A 13,103-nucleotide genomic window follows, 5' to 3' on the forward strand; every position below is an offset into this window, starting at 1 on the left:
CTCAGTTCTTCCTCTTTTTCTCTTTACAGTGGGCCCAGGCTCTCATTCCAGTACAAAAAAGTACTTGTCCTTGAGCATACCAACCAGTGGAGTAATAATAGAATCTACAGCTTGCTTTTAGTGGGTGCAAGCAAGGCCATGCATCATTGCTGCCTCTCATTTCAGACTGATATTCATCTCTCCTTTGCATTTAGAATGCTGTGTATCATTTACCTCAAAAATGCAGAGCCACAGCCTCCGGGTATTTGATGTGATAGAAAGATACCTGCAGTATTCAGATAGTGACTTCTAAAACAGCAGACCAGATTGTGAAATCCAAAACCTGCTATGAATGCTGTGGGGTAGGTGTCCCTGTCAGCCAGGCAGCTTTGTGAATATCCTTGCACTCAGAGATTCTCCTCATCCAGAGCCAGGGACTGGTAATGTGTCTTCTACTTGAGTGCTGCAAGCTAGGGGATCAGCCAAACCCTTCATCTGACTTAGGGACAGTGGACCAAAGTCAGTGGAGTTACCTTAGGGATTTACTTGGCTTTGAGCATGTAATTAAGTGAAAGAAAGCCCCACAGTGATGCCACAAAGAGAGGGGATTTCCTCCCCAACTCACATTTCATCATCCCCACTATCTTCCAAAAAAACCCCATTTCTTTGGTGCCAAAGGTCTGCGATGCTGAACTCTACAGAGCCGGCGGTCAGCTCCTTTGCCCCTGGCTGGTGAGCTCTGGGCTGAGGCGACAGCATGGCGTTCAGAAGCTGCTAGCTCCTGGGCACAGCCTGACTCTGGGAGGCTTACTGCTCTTCAGAAGGGCAAGGAAAACCTCTGCAGACTCCCTTCACTTGCCAAAAAGGGATTTCTCAACACAAGCCTCGAAAACTAAATGGAAATCTTCTACTGCAGTGATGTCAGAGGATGCACTGAGGAGGGCAAGGGACTGGAAATTGTGCAGAAGCAAGAAACCCTGCTGGGTCTTGGGCAAATGAACTGTGAATACAAAAAGTATTTACTTAGGTTTGAGACCATTTGGGAAGGTGATTAAAAAAGGCTGTTGGCTATTTCTCCTACATGCCATGACATGCCCAAACAGAACCCTGCTCTTCATACAGCCAGGATATGCTGAGGACAGTGATCTAACTCCTCCATCAGTAATGCTGCTGTAAATCTTGAGTGGAACTGCTGCAGATTTCTTTACCTGTTGAGATTAGGCAGTGGATAAAGAAATCAGAGGAGAACCACACACATACATGTAGATTTGTATGCTTCTGTACAAAATTCTTGGCAGAACAGGAAAATGCAGCACTTTAAGCTCATTTCTGGTCTGCAATGGGAAAAATAAGAGTATCTCCCACTGCACATACTGGAACATTAACATCTACCTTCATGATGCCTACACCTATCAAAGTTTAGACTTGACAGTGCATGAAGAAGTTTAGGAAGAAGTTCTTTCCAGTGAGGGTGGTGAGACACTGGCACAGGTTGCCCAGGGAGGTTGTGGCTGCTCCCTCCCTGCAGGTGTTCAAGGCCAGGTTGGATGAGGCTTGAGCAACCTGTTCTAGTGGGAGGTGTCTCTGCCTATGGCAGTGGGGTGGAACTGGATGACCTTTGAGGTCACTTCCAACCTGAACCATTCTATGATTCTATTGTACAATTCTATAAGAAGAGTGTGCTCAGCAGGGCAAGGGAGGTTCTGTTCACCCTCTACCTTCCCCTGTTGAGACCACATTTGGAGTATTGTGCCCAGTTCTGCGCTCCCCAGTTCAAGAGGGACAGGGATTTACTAAAGGGAGTCCAGTGGAGGGCTGTGAGGATGACGAAGACACTGGAACATCTGTCTGATGAGGAAAGGATGAGACCTGGGGCTGTTGAGTCTGGAGAAGACTGAAAGCAGATGTTACTAATGTTTATAAGTATCTGAAGGGCAAGCATCAAGAAGGTGCCAGGCTCTTTTCAGTCATGCCCTGTGACAGGACAAGGAGCAGTGGACACAAACTGGAACCCAGGAAGTTCTACTTCAACATGAGGGAAAAATTCTTTACTGTGAGGATGCTAAACCCTGTTTAGCCTGGAGAAGAGGAGGCTCAGGGGTGATCTTATTACTGTCTACAACTACCTGAAAGGGCATTGTAGCCAGGTGGGGGGTGGCCTCTTCTCCCAGGTAACCAGCAATAGAACAAGGGGACACAGTCTCAAGTTGTGCCAGGGGAGGTATAGGCTGGATATTAGGAAGAAGTTCTTCACAGAGAGAGTGATTTCCCATTGGAATGGGCTGCCCAGGGAGGTGGTGGAGGCACCGTCCCTGGAGGTCTTCAAGAAAAGACTGGATGAGGCACTTAGTGCCATGGTCTAGTTGATTGGATAGGGCAGGGTGATAGGTTGGACTGGATGATCTTGGAGGTCTCTTCCAACCTGGTTGATTTTATGATTCTATGGAGCCCTGGAGCAGGCTGACCAGAGAGACAGGATAAGGCACTTAGTGTCATGGTCTAGTTGACTGGATAGGGCTGGGGGATAGGTTGGACTGGATGAGATTGGAGGTCTCTTCCAACCTGGTTGATTCTATGATAACTGTGGAGTCTCCCTCTCCAGAGACTTTGAAGACCCATCTGGATGTGTTCCTGTGAGACCTGCCTTAGGTGATCCTACTTTGGCAGAGGAATTGGATTTGATGACCTCCAGAGACCTTCCAACTCCTAGCACTCTGATTCTATTCTAATCTGTGCCCAGCCACTTAACTGCAGGGGATCTTCTGGCGTTACCTCTTCCTGTAACGCAGGAGCACTTCCTCGCTTCGCTACGACAGTGCCTTGCTGTGGGGATACATTTATGCCAGAAAAAAAACAGAAAAGGAGAAACAGATATCAGAAAAATGAGATGTAGCTCCTCTTGTCTCAGACAAGGCAGCACTGCACACAGCAGGATGGCTGCCTGGAAGGTGTGGCAGCTAAACCGAACTCTCTGACCACACTTTATGCATAGCTGGTAGCATTCACCACTGTGAAATCAACTGTGTGGTGTTTTCACTTAAGAATCCCACGGATGGGACAAAGCCTTTTAAAGTTCTGGGCTCCTTCTGAAATGATCAGAGCTCAGTCTGCCCTGTCCAAGAGGAGACTCTCTGACATCCAGCTGGCTGCTGGTCTCCACACAACCCTTTTTTTTACTTTTGCTTCCTCCCAGTGCAAAATGCATGACAGCACTTACACAAGAAGACTCACAGTGGTGAATCTTGTGAGATAGGAGAATGGCTCTGGGGCAGCTTGGTTGCAGCTGCCATGAAGCTCTCTCTTAAAAAAAACTACCAGTGTGTGAGACCTGTGAGACATCTATCAGGGTGTGAATCCCTGTGAGACTTCCCAGGGACTTGAGCTCTGCAGACAAACTAGGACAAAACTTCCTGAATCTGGCCCAGTCTGTCAAAATGAATTTCAAGAGAAAGCATTAATTAAGCAAATATATTAAAAAGAAGCAGCTATGAGAGAATTAAGGTCAAGTTTCTGGGTCTGTGCTTTTATAATTTTTCCTTCTTTTAAACCAGGCAATTAGCTGATGTTTAAAGACATCTCACTCAGGGTGTGACAACAGCAAAGCTGAGTCATTTTTACAGCAGCTAAGTTAAATATTGCCAGCAAGTTCACATGGAAAACAGACCTCTTCCCTGCAATTCAAGCACTTCTTCCAAGTTTATTCAAGCTGAATTATCCAGTTTGGATTTTTTAACTCTAAAAGCCATGTGGTTTCATCAGCTTTTATCCAGAAACATCTAGGATTTAGCTTAATTTTGTTTACCTGCCAATAAAACTAAGAATCCCAGAGGGAGGTCTCTACATCTGCTGATTGAACATAATGAAGTCAAGCTCGCATACGTGGCCTGCAGCCCCTAGCATTCAAAGCATCACTGGGAATCCAGTGAGACAGGGTATTGGCAAGAAAACAGAGAATGGAGAAGTTTGTAAAACTATGAAAACCTCTCTGCTTATTTTTACTTAACACCAAAGTAGAATCAACCCCCTGTGATGTTCTGAGCTGAGCAAAGAGATACTGAGCTGGCAAAGGGGATTCATGCAGACAGAGCCTCGAACAAAATACTTCCCTCACCATTTTTCACTGCAAAATCTTTGTGACCTGAGGAAAACTGTCACTGTGGAAGGGTTCTGATGCATTCAGTGTTGGTTAATATATACACTGAGGAGAAAAATGCCTGGATAACAGTTGCAATACTACAAAATACTACATGCTTCCCTCTCAAGCTGTAACAGTGTGTGCCTCGAGACATTTTTCAGCTCTGACTGAAGGAGACTTGGACAACAGAGATTGAGAGAATGAAGAATATAGCCTAGTTAGACAAAGATAAGTGATAATCATGAAATGTAACAATACCCTGCAGGAAAACAATGTCATTCATCTGCAGATCTCAAAGCAGCAGCAGCATGTATCAAGCCTTCCAACAGCTGGGAGATGTGAGGAGTTAAAATCTCTTCATTTTACAGGGGAAGAGACAGAGATGGAAAGGAATTACCAACATCATCAAAAGGTTGTAAGTAGTAGGCTACATAGTGAAAAGAGGTCTTACCAACCTAAGAAGGCTTTGATGGCTTTTTGCTGGCCTCTGTGTCCCATCAAAACCTCACACTGTGGGACAAATGCAGCTCAACTAACATAACCTGGTCACACCCAATACTTTCCATGCTGCTCCAGAAAGCCAGACCTGTCCTGAGCAAGTGCCAGTGAAGGCTACCAACCACCTCCTAATGAGGATCTGCAGTAGGGAAGAATTTTTTTGAGCAGATGTGAGCTCACTCCACTAATGCTCCACATTAAGCAAAAGCCAGAAGAACCCATTTGCATGTGCTGTATCTAGGCTGCTAGATGCAGAGGGAGAGAAGGGTTTACATCCTCAGCAATGCACTATGCTAATACTCTAGGACAGCACAGAGCTTGTGGCATTAGCCTGCAACCAGAAAGCACAAGGGAAGTCTAAATGAAGTGATTATCCTGGGGTAACAGAAGAAGCCTGTGGTAGTGCCTATTTTCCTGGAAGACTTTGAGCACAAAGTCAGTGTTTCCTTTCCACAGCATATATGGCAAGGGACATAAACTAGAACACAGAAGTTCCACCTCAACATAAGTAAAAACTTCCTTACTTCGAGGGTGCTGGAGCATAGGAGCAGGGTGTCCAGAGAGGCTGTGGAGTCTCCTCCTCTGGAGAGATTCCAAACCCATCTGGACATTGCAATTCTGGGCAACCTGCTCTAGGTGACCTTACTTTAGCAGGAGGATTTGACTAGACGATGTTTAGAGATCACTTCCAACCCCCACAATGCTGAGATTCTGTGTGTGATGTGCCTGGTTCACACACTGTTGTTAAAATCACCAAGTGGAAGCCACTACACTCACAACGATGCTACCCAAATGCCCAATGCTGCAAATCAGCAACTGGCAGTAAGGGCACATTCAGAGCTTGTTCTCTAAATGGGCAGCAAACCACAAAGCTCTCCATTGAGAAGAAGAATCACCAGCTACAGGGTAGGTGAAGACAAGTATGAACTATTAACATGATGCTCCTTTAAAAGAGCATCTCTTCAGAGAGATAAATGGCTACTTACTGGTTTTGCTGGAGCACTACCTGGTAGTGGGCTCGTCTCAATGAAATACTTCCTCAGAAGGTGCTTGCTGGATTCAGGACTATCCATCAAGATGTAGGAACAAAAGAAAGCTCCATTCCGTAACAAAAACACAGCCACCTCTTCATTCCCTGTAGAGAAAAGCAAATTTTGTGTTCTCTTCTTCTCATGTAAATGAACCAACAAGGAGCTGAAAAGAAATCCTGGGAAACAACCACTTCTGAAAACTCCCACGGGGGCGTGCAAATAAGAAACTGAACTGTGTAAGGACTGTTCCCTCCAGTGATAGGGTTTAGTTTGCTCAAACTGAAACAGCAAAGACACTATGTAAAAGCACTGGCCCAGGCTCTTGCTTTTTCCCCCCTGTCTTATTGAACTATACACACAGCTGTGCTTTGAAGTGTAAACTACTCAGCCTCTGTGCCAGAGCGTCCATAACAATAATGCTTTGACTTGCAAGGTTCCAATATTTGAAGGGTTTTTTTTTTTCCCTAGGAGTTTACAATTCAGCTCTTCAGTATTTACAATAATTGAACTTAAATTCGGCTTCAAATCCAATTAGGACTCAAAGTCACTTTTACATTATTTCATCTCACTGGAAACCCAGGACAGCTCCAGGCATGTCAGTTCACACCGATACCTTCCTAGACATGAGCAACTCAGCCTGTTCTTTAGAAGAGGCTGCAGAGAACAAGCAGAGTTTGGAAGCATGCAGATACACACCTGCCTTTATAGCAGCATACAGGGGCAACCGGATAAGCACTGGAAACTCGTTCTTCCTGACTGCACAGCTCTCTGGGTCAGCACTGTACACACGAATCAGGAGTTTGACTATGTCCAAATGTCCCTGCTGGCAAGCTATGGCCAGCATCCAGTTCAGGAGCTGCTGGCAAGTACTAGGACCTACAGAAAAGATATAACATTTGATTGAGTCAATGCCATCAGGCTGTGATGTGCAAGAGTCATCACAAATAATGGCTACATCAAGGGGAGGTACAGGGTGAAGCTCCAGCAGACTACACTGCAAGAGTGTGTCAGAGAAGGGCCCAAAGCTGGTCAGACAGCTTTCAGCTTTGCTGAACTATTTTTTGTTAGCTACCCAGCTAAATGGTGAACTTTTTTGACTGTCCCTAATCTAAGCATGCATAAGGTAGGAACAGTGGAAGGCTTTAAGGACGCCTGCTGGGCAACCAGCAGAAAAATCACAGAATCACAGAACTTTAGAGGTTGCAACCTGTCTACAACTACCTGAAGAGACATTATGGAGAGGCTCCTGCTGGACTCTTTTCACAGGTAATTGGAGACAGAACAAGGGGGAATGGCCTCAAGCTGAAGCTGGGGAGGTGTAGATTAGATATTAAGAAAAATTTTTTTCCAGAGAGAGTGGTCAGGGACTGGAATGAGCTGCCCAGGGAGGTGGTGGAGTCACCAACCCTGGGTGTGGTTAAGAGTCGTTTGGATGTGGTGCTTAGGGATTTGGTTTAAAGTGAATCTTGAACCTGAAGGTTTCTGTCATTCTGTGCAAGGGACCTGGAAAGATCATCTAGTCCAACTCCACTACCAGAGTATCTAACCCCAAAGAGAGGTGGCAAGAGATGACCAGCCCTCTCTCTGCATCCAGAGGCAATGAGCCTGATCCAACAGATATCAGATCCAAACACCCAAGACAGGAAACTTCAAAGTTCATGAGAGAGGATACAAAGAACAGCAAAAATCAGTTGGCTTTTCATGCTAGTGGATGAATAAGACAAAATCAGAGGTTTCAGACAACACAAAGTAATTGTTCTAGTTTTGTTTTTACTGCACCCTGAAGTCTCCCACAAAAAGTTTCACTTCTCCTTGAGATATCTGATTAGGGATGAATCCTTCACTGTAATTTCAAAGTGAAGTTAGACAAATGTCATTTAAGAAAGTAAAATATCACATTCTGATGTTACTAACTAATGTTTTACTTATCCCTAAACTTGTTTGGTTGGTTGGTTTTGGGGTTGTTGTTTTTTTCCTGAATTGATGTTTTGCCTGCAGATCAGTGCTTTTCTCTAGGTCTGCATAACTCTGTGCATGCTATAAAATATCCATGAGAGAATTATTATCCCCTTGTATGGTGCAAAAAAGCCCACCCAGGTTTTACTTCAGTTGTAAACCACAAGAAGCTCACCTGGAGCCAGAGAGAATCGCTGCAGTGCATTAGCCAAACTGCAAATTCACACAGTTTATTCCTGAGCCCTGTGATTGGCTTCCCTGAAAATTTCCAGGGTGAAAAATAAAACAAATCTAAAGTCCTGCATTAAAAAACCCTTCTGAAAGCTGCTCCTCTGACCTCCCAGAACAAGGCAATTTGGTGATTTTTAAACTAAGTTTGCAGAAACTCCTCAGGTCATTTTTCACTACTGAGAATATTATATCAATATAATTCAATTTTTACTCCTAGCTTACAAAACCAGCATTGTCAGCCTCCTTTCTGGCTGAAAGAAATATTATCTTTAATTGCATTCCCTTAAACTGGAACTTTTTTTTCTTGGCTTGGTAGTGTTTTAACAGTTTAAGAGAGCATCAAATAAGCAGGTTTCCAAACAGGTTATTCCCGTTCTCACTGAGGTCACTGGCAAGCACATTGCTTTAGTGAGGACCTAGGGCTATATTCCAGCCAAATACTGCAGTGGCCCAGCTTAGCTGTTGTGGTTACTGCACAGTTTTGAGGTCAAGGCAGTGATTGCTTTAGCTGGTGAGCAGGACCACTGCATCTGAGAGGCATCTGAGGAAACTGGAGTTGTTCAGTGTGGAGAAAAAGAGGCTCAGGAGAGACCTTCTCACTCTCTACAATGCCATGAAATGAGGTTGGAGCAAGGTGGGGATCAGTCTCTTCTCCTTAGTAACAAGTGATAGGACAAGAGGAAATGGCCTCAAGTTGTACCAGGTGAGGTTTAGGTTGAACATAAGGAACAATTTCTTCCCCAAAAGAGTTAGAATCATAGAATCAGCCAGGTTGGAAGAGACTTCCAAGATCATCCAGTCCAACCTATCACCCAGCCCTGTCCAATCAACTAGACCGTGGCACTAAGTGCCTCATCCAGTCTCTTCTTGAACATGCTGCTCAGGGCAGTGGTGGAGGATTTAGAAGCTGTGTAGATGTGGTGCTGAGGGACATGATTCAGTGATGAACTGGTGGTGCTGGGTTAAAAGCTGGATTCAATGATCTTAAAGGTCTCTTCCAAACTAAACAACTCTGAGATTCTATGACCCTGAATCCACAGAGGAACCCAATGAGAAGCAGCTGCCAAAGCCTACAGTACACCAAGAGAGCAAGAGGGTACTCACAGTCAGTTCCTGGTCCTGACTCTGAGTAATGCTCTTCCCCTCGCCCCCACAGCTGCATTAAAACTTGTGCCTGGGTGTACAAATGCCTCTGTTTTGATATAAAATAATAATGTAACTAAAATGTAGCAATGATTCTAAGAAGGAATTCCCCTGTCACAAGAAGAGAGTACAGAGCAGGCTGCCAGCTGTGCACCCAAAGCATTACTCGCCAGACAGGCATGCTGCACTCTCACTCCCAGCACCACTGTGCCTGCTGGGATCAGCAGAGTGGGATGCTGCTGCTGCCTGAAAATCCCCTCATCTCTCTGTGGGGTCTGGGATGTCACCCAGCTGTGAGGGCTGATGAGAATGAATTGCCTCAATGGCATCTTCCTCCACTTCCAAATGCAAATGTGGAGTATTTTTTATGGAGGTGTTTTTCCCCTCCTGGGGGTAGTTTTCTTCAGACACAGGGATGGGATCCTTCCAGGCATGAAGCCACATTCACGGAATGTAGAAAAGAAAAAAGCCTAAGGAAGCCTGCTTGAAGCTGCAGCACACACTGTTCTAGTGGGAGATGTACCTGCCTATGGCAGGGGGCAGGAACTAGATCATGGAACCACAGAATCATAGAATGTCAGGGGCTGGAAGGGACCTCAAAAGCTCATCTGATCCACCAACCCTGCCAGAGCAGGATCACCTCGAGCAGATCACACTGGAATGCATCCAGACAGTTCTTGAATATCTACAGAGAGGGAGACTCCACATCCTCCCTGGGCAGCCTGTTCCCGTGCTCTGTCACCCTCACAGGGAGAAAAGTCCTTCCTCAGCTTCACATGGAACCTCCTATGGCTCAACTTCCACCCACTGCCCCTTGTCCTGTCACTGGGCAGCACCAAGAAGAGGCTGGCTCCATCCTCCTGGCACTCACCCCTTACATATTTATAAACATTGATGAGATCACCTCTCAGTCTCCTCTTCTCCAAGCTAAAGAGCCCCAGCTCCCTCAGCCTCTCCTCTTAAGTTCAACTTCCTTAATTACTTTTGTGCCTCTGCACTGGGCTCTCTCAAGCAGCTCCCTGCCCTTCTTGTGCTGGGGCGGGGGGGCAGAACTGGATACAATACTCCAGATGAGGCCTTACCAGGGCAGAGTAGAGTGGAAGGAGAACCTCCCTCAACCAATTAATCACACTCCTTCTCATACACCCCAGAATGGCACTGGCCTTCCTTGCCACAAGAGCACACTGCTGGCTCATGAGCATACTTGGACTTGATGATCTGTGAGGTCTCTTCCAGCCCTGATGATACTGTGATACTCTGTGTGTGTGATACTTCCATCCACCAGGACTCCCAAGTCCTTCTTCCCCTCACTGCTCTCCACCAGGTCAGTTCCAAACCTATACTGATACACTGGATTGTTCTTTCCCAGGTGCACAACTCTACCCTTGCCCCCTTGATGATCTTTGAGGTACTTTCCAACCTAACCCATTCTATAACTCTATGATTCTATCAACAAAACCCAACAGGCTTACCATGCAAGGAATCCAGCAGCTCTTTCACAACGTCCTTATGTCCAAAGTAAGCAGCCACCACAGCTGCATTGTCATCATTAGGCTCTGTTGGTAACACCACTAATGCCTCCTTCAGTAAATACCTCACTGCCTGCACATCTCCATACGCTGCTGCAATGCCTAAAAGCTGACACTGGGGAAGAAAACACAGCAAAATAAAGTCTCTGTAAAGGGAGCAGGCAGAGAAAGAGAGTGTTTCTAGAGCCAAGCATTTCTTTGTGCCGTGCAAATGCACACACCCACTGTCACTGTGGTCAATGGAGAACGTCACCAACACTAGGAGCCACTTTAATGTTTGGTGTTGATACATTAATTATACCAATTTGTTGTTCTTTTGCTTTAGAGTTTGTTTGTATGGCTTCACCACAAAAGTGCCCAAGGCAGGGAATGATGAGTGTAAATCCACGTTTCATGGACTCAGAAACAAACAAAACAAGCATCTGCCGAGCTCTGCTTTGAGGTGTGGTGTTTCCTGATTTGGAGATGGCTGATACACCTGGACATGATGTGCAGGTACCTTCCCAAAACACCAAGATAAGCTCTGTGCAAAAAGCAGGCTTAAAATGAGGGCTCTGAAGGCAGAGCAGTGTAGAAGCTGGAGCAGAGGACACAGGTCCAAACACGAGCAGCAAAGGCTTTCCAAGGGGCCGCTAACCATCTTGGCACTGATGGGGGAATATATTTTCTGCTAAGCCTACAAACTGCTTCCTTTTTATGGGGAAAACATATTTCCCTATTTTGGTGACCACAGCACCAGCATCCATCCTTGCACAGCCTCCTGTGCCTAGTCCTCTGTGCTCAGTCCTATCCTTCTGAGCAGTGCTTTCAAGAGCAAACAGCATCCCTGAGCATGTTTCTGAAGTGCCCCACACCGCCAGCCATGGCTGGGACCCTGGAGTACCACCACAACTGCACGGATTTTCACTATGAAGAACGATGCAAGGCAGCAGCTTGGCATTTTGGTTTCACTGGAGAAAGAGAATTAACCTAACCCTACCTTTTCCACTTGTAGTGCAGTCTCCTCACATGATAACTTAATCAGCTCTTGGGCCTTACTGGCATCTCCAGATTTGTAAGCATCCTGAACGCTTTCTGTCACAGATGCCTGAATTATGGAGATTTCGCTGACTGTGGACTGTTTGCCACCCATGTCCACAGTTCCTGCAGGAAAAGTAGGAAAGAGGCATCAGGAAGAAATGTTTGTTTACTACTCATGCACAGCTGCAACATCGGTGCACCCTGGCAAGGAAAACAAGGAGGTGAATCATTTTCAGTGGAGTATTTACTGCACACAATTAAAAAAGAGGGAGAAACAGTTTGTTAGCTAATAAAAGAAAGTGATAACATGTTGAAGTACTTTCCAGCAGGGGCATGAAACTAGAAGGGACAGCAAGTTCCCCAATTGCTCCCAGAGGTGGTTTCCAAAGGATGGTGAGAGCTTGCACAGCAGCTGCCCCACTCGAACTCCTGCAGAAGGAACCAGCGAAGAGAAGTGCCTACATGAGCCTGGCACCTCTGGTACTTCCAAAGAAGCAGAAGTCTGCAGGACCTGCAAAGCAATTCTGATATTATTAGCTTTGCTTCAGACACACTTCATCTCCTGGCAACAGCCCAATAAAGCCCCACTACACTTCTACAGTGCCTTCGAGCACAGCTTTGTACGCCTCAATAATCATGAAAGAGAGGAAATTAGGAAGATTTTTAGTCTGGGAAAACAGAATAAAAGTAGATCAATGCCACATGCCAGGTGCCACCCTGATCAATCCTGGAGAGCCTCCTAGGCTAGACTTGCTGTTCTTAAATGTTGTTAGGAGCCAGAAGAGATTTTATATGTCAAAGACTAAAAACTGCAAACCATTAGAGAAGATGCCTGTGGTGGGTGGGTTATGAAGTGGCAGCCATGAAGTCTCACATCCACCATCCCAACCACCAGGACAGGGAAAGCTGCAGGAAAGCCACTGAATTACAACTAAGATCACAGAATGGTCTGGGTTGGAAGGGACCTCAAAAGGTCTTCTAGTTCAGCTCCCCACCCTGCAGTCAGCAGGGGCATCCTCAATTAGTTCAGGTCACCCAGAGCCCTATCAAGCCTCCCCTTGAATATCTCCAAGGATGGGGCCCCAAGCACCTAAAGATGCCCAGGCTCACTCCTGAAAACACTCAGTGCAGACAAAAGAAGCACTTTTCACTTGAAAATGAGACCATTTGACACTCATGTTTTCCTGCTAAACTTAATCTTACTGCCTATTTGCCACTGACTAAACAAAGCCCTTCAGCCCACAGATTTTCACAGGTGTTCAGAAAGGTATTTTTTTAACAAGACACTTATGACATGCAAGTCTGGGAAAAAAGGAAGGAAATTTGGACCAGTCTATAACTGTCAGTAAACATCGTTGAATAATGCAGTCTGAATCACCAATTCTGCTCATCAATTATTTAAATCAAGCTCAAATCACTCAGACACAGGAGACGGCTCCAGAGATTCCTGCCATTAAAAACGTGCCCCCATCAATAACCTTCCTCAGATGATGCACAGCGTGTGAAGGACAAGCAGCAGAAATGAAGGCAGATGAATGTGGTGTTAAATTACAGCAGAATAAGCAGCATCTCAGTTCATGT

The 13,103-nt window shown here is 45.7% G+C and overlaps 1 protein-coding gene across 7 annotated transcripts in view; it reads right to left on the minus strand.

Annotated features, from left to right (window-relative positions):
• Positions 1-13,103, minus strand: part of LRRK1 (leucine rich repeat kinase 1) — a 94,797-nt gene that overhangs the window by 55,389 nt on the left and 26,305 nt on the right. For all 7 annotated transcript variants that reach the window (XM_064157988.1, XM_064157986.1, XM_064157987.1 and 4 more), the window contains 4 exons: positions 11,482-11,645; positions 10,446-10,617; positions 6,340-6,519; positions 5,599-5,747 (listed from right to left, as the gene is read on the minus strand). In XM_064157988.1, coding sequence (XP_064014058.1) covers positions 5,599-5,747; positions 6,340-6,519; positions 10,446-10,617; positions 11,482-11,645 — 665 coding nt within the window. The remainder of the gene's footprint in view (positions 1-5,598; positions 5,748-6,339; positions 6,520-10,445; positions 10,618-11,481; positions 11,646-13,103) is intronic.

This window comes from Pogoniulus pusillus, chromosome 17, assembly GCF_015220805.1.
Source record: "Pogoniulus pusillus isolate bPogPus1 chromosome 17, bPogPus1.pri, whole genome shotgun sequence".
In the NCBI taxonomy this organism is placed as follows: Eukaryota; Metazoa; Chordata; class Aves; order Piciformes; family Lybiidae; genus Pogoniulus; species Pogoniulus pusillus.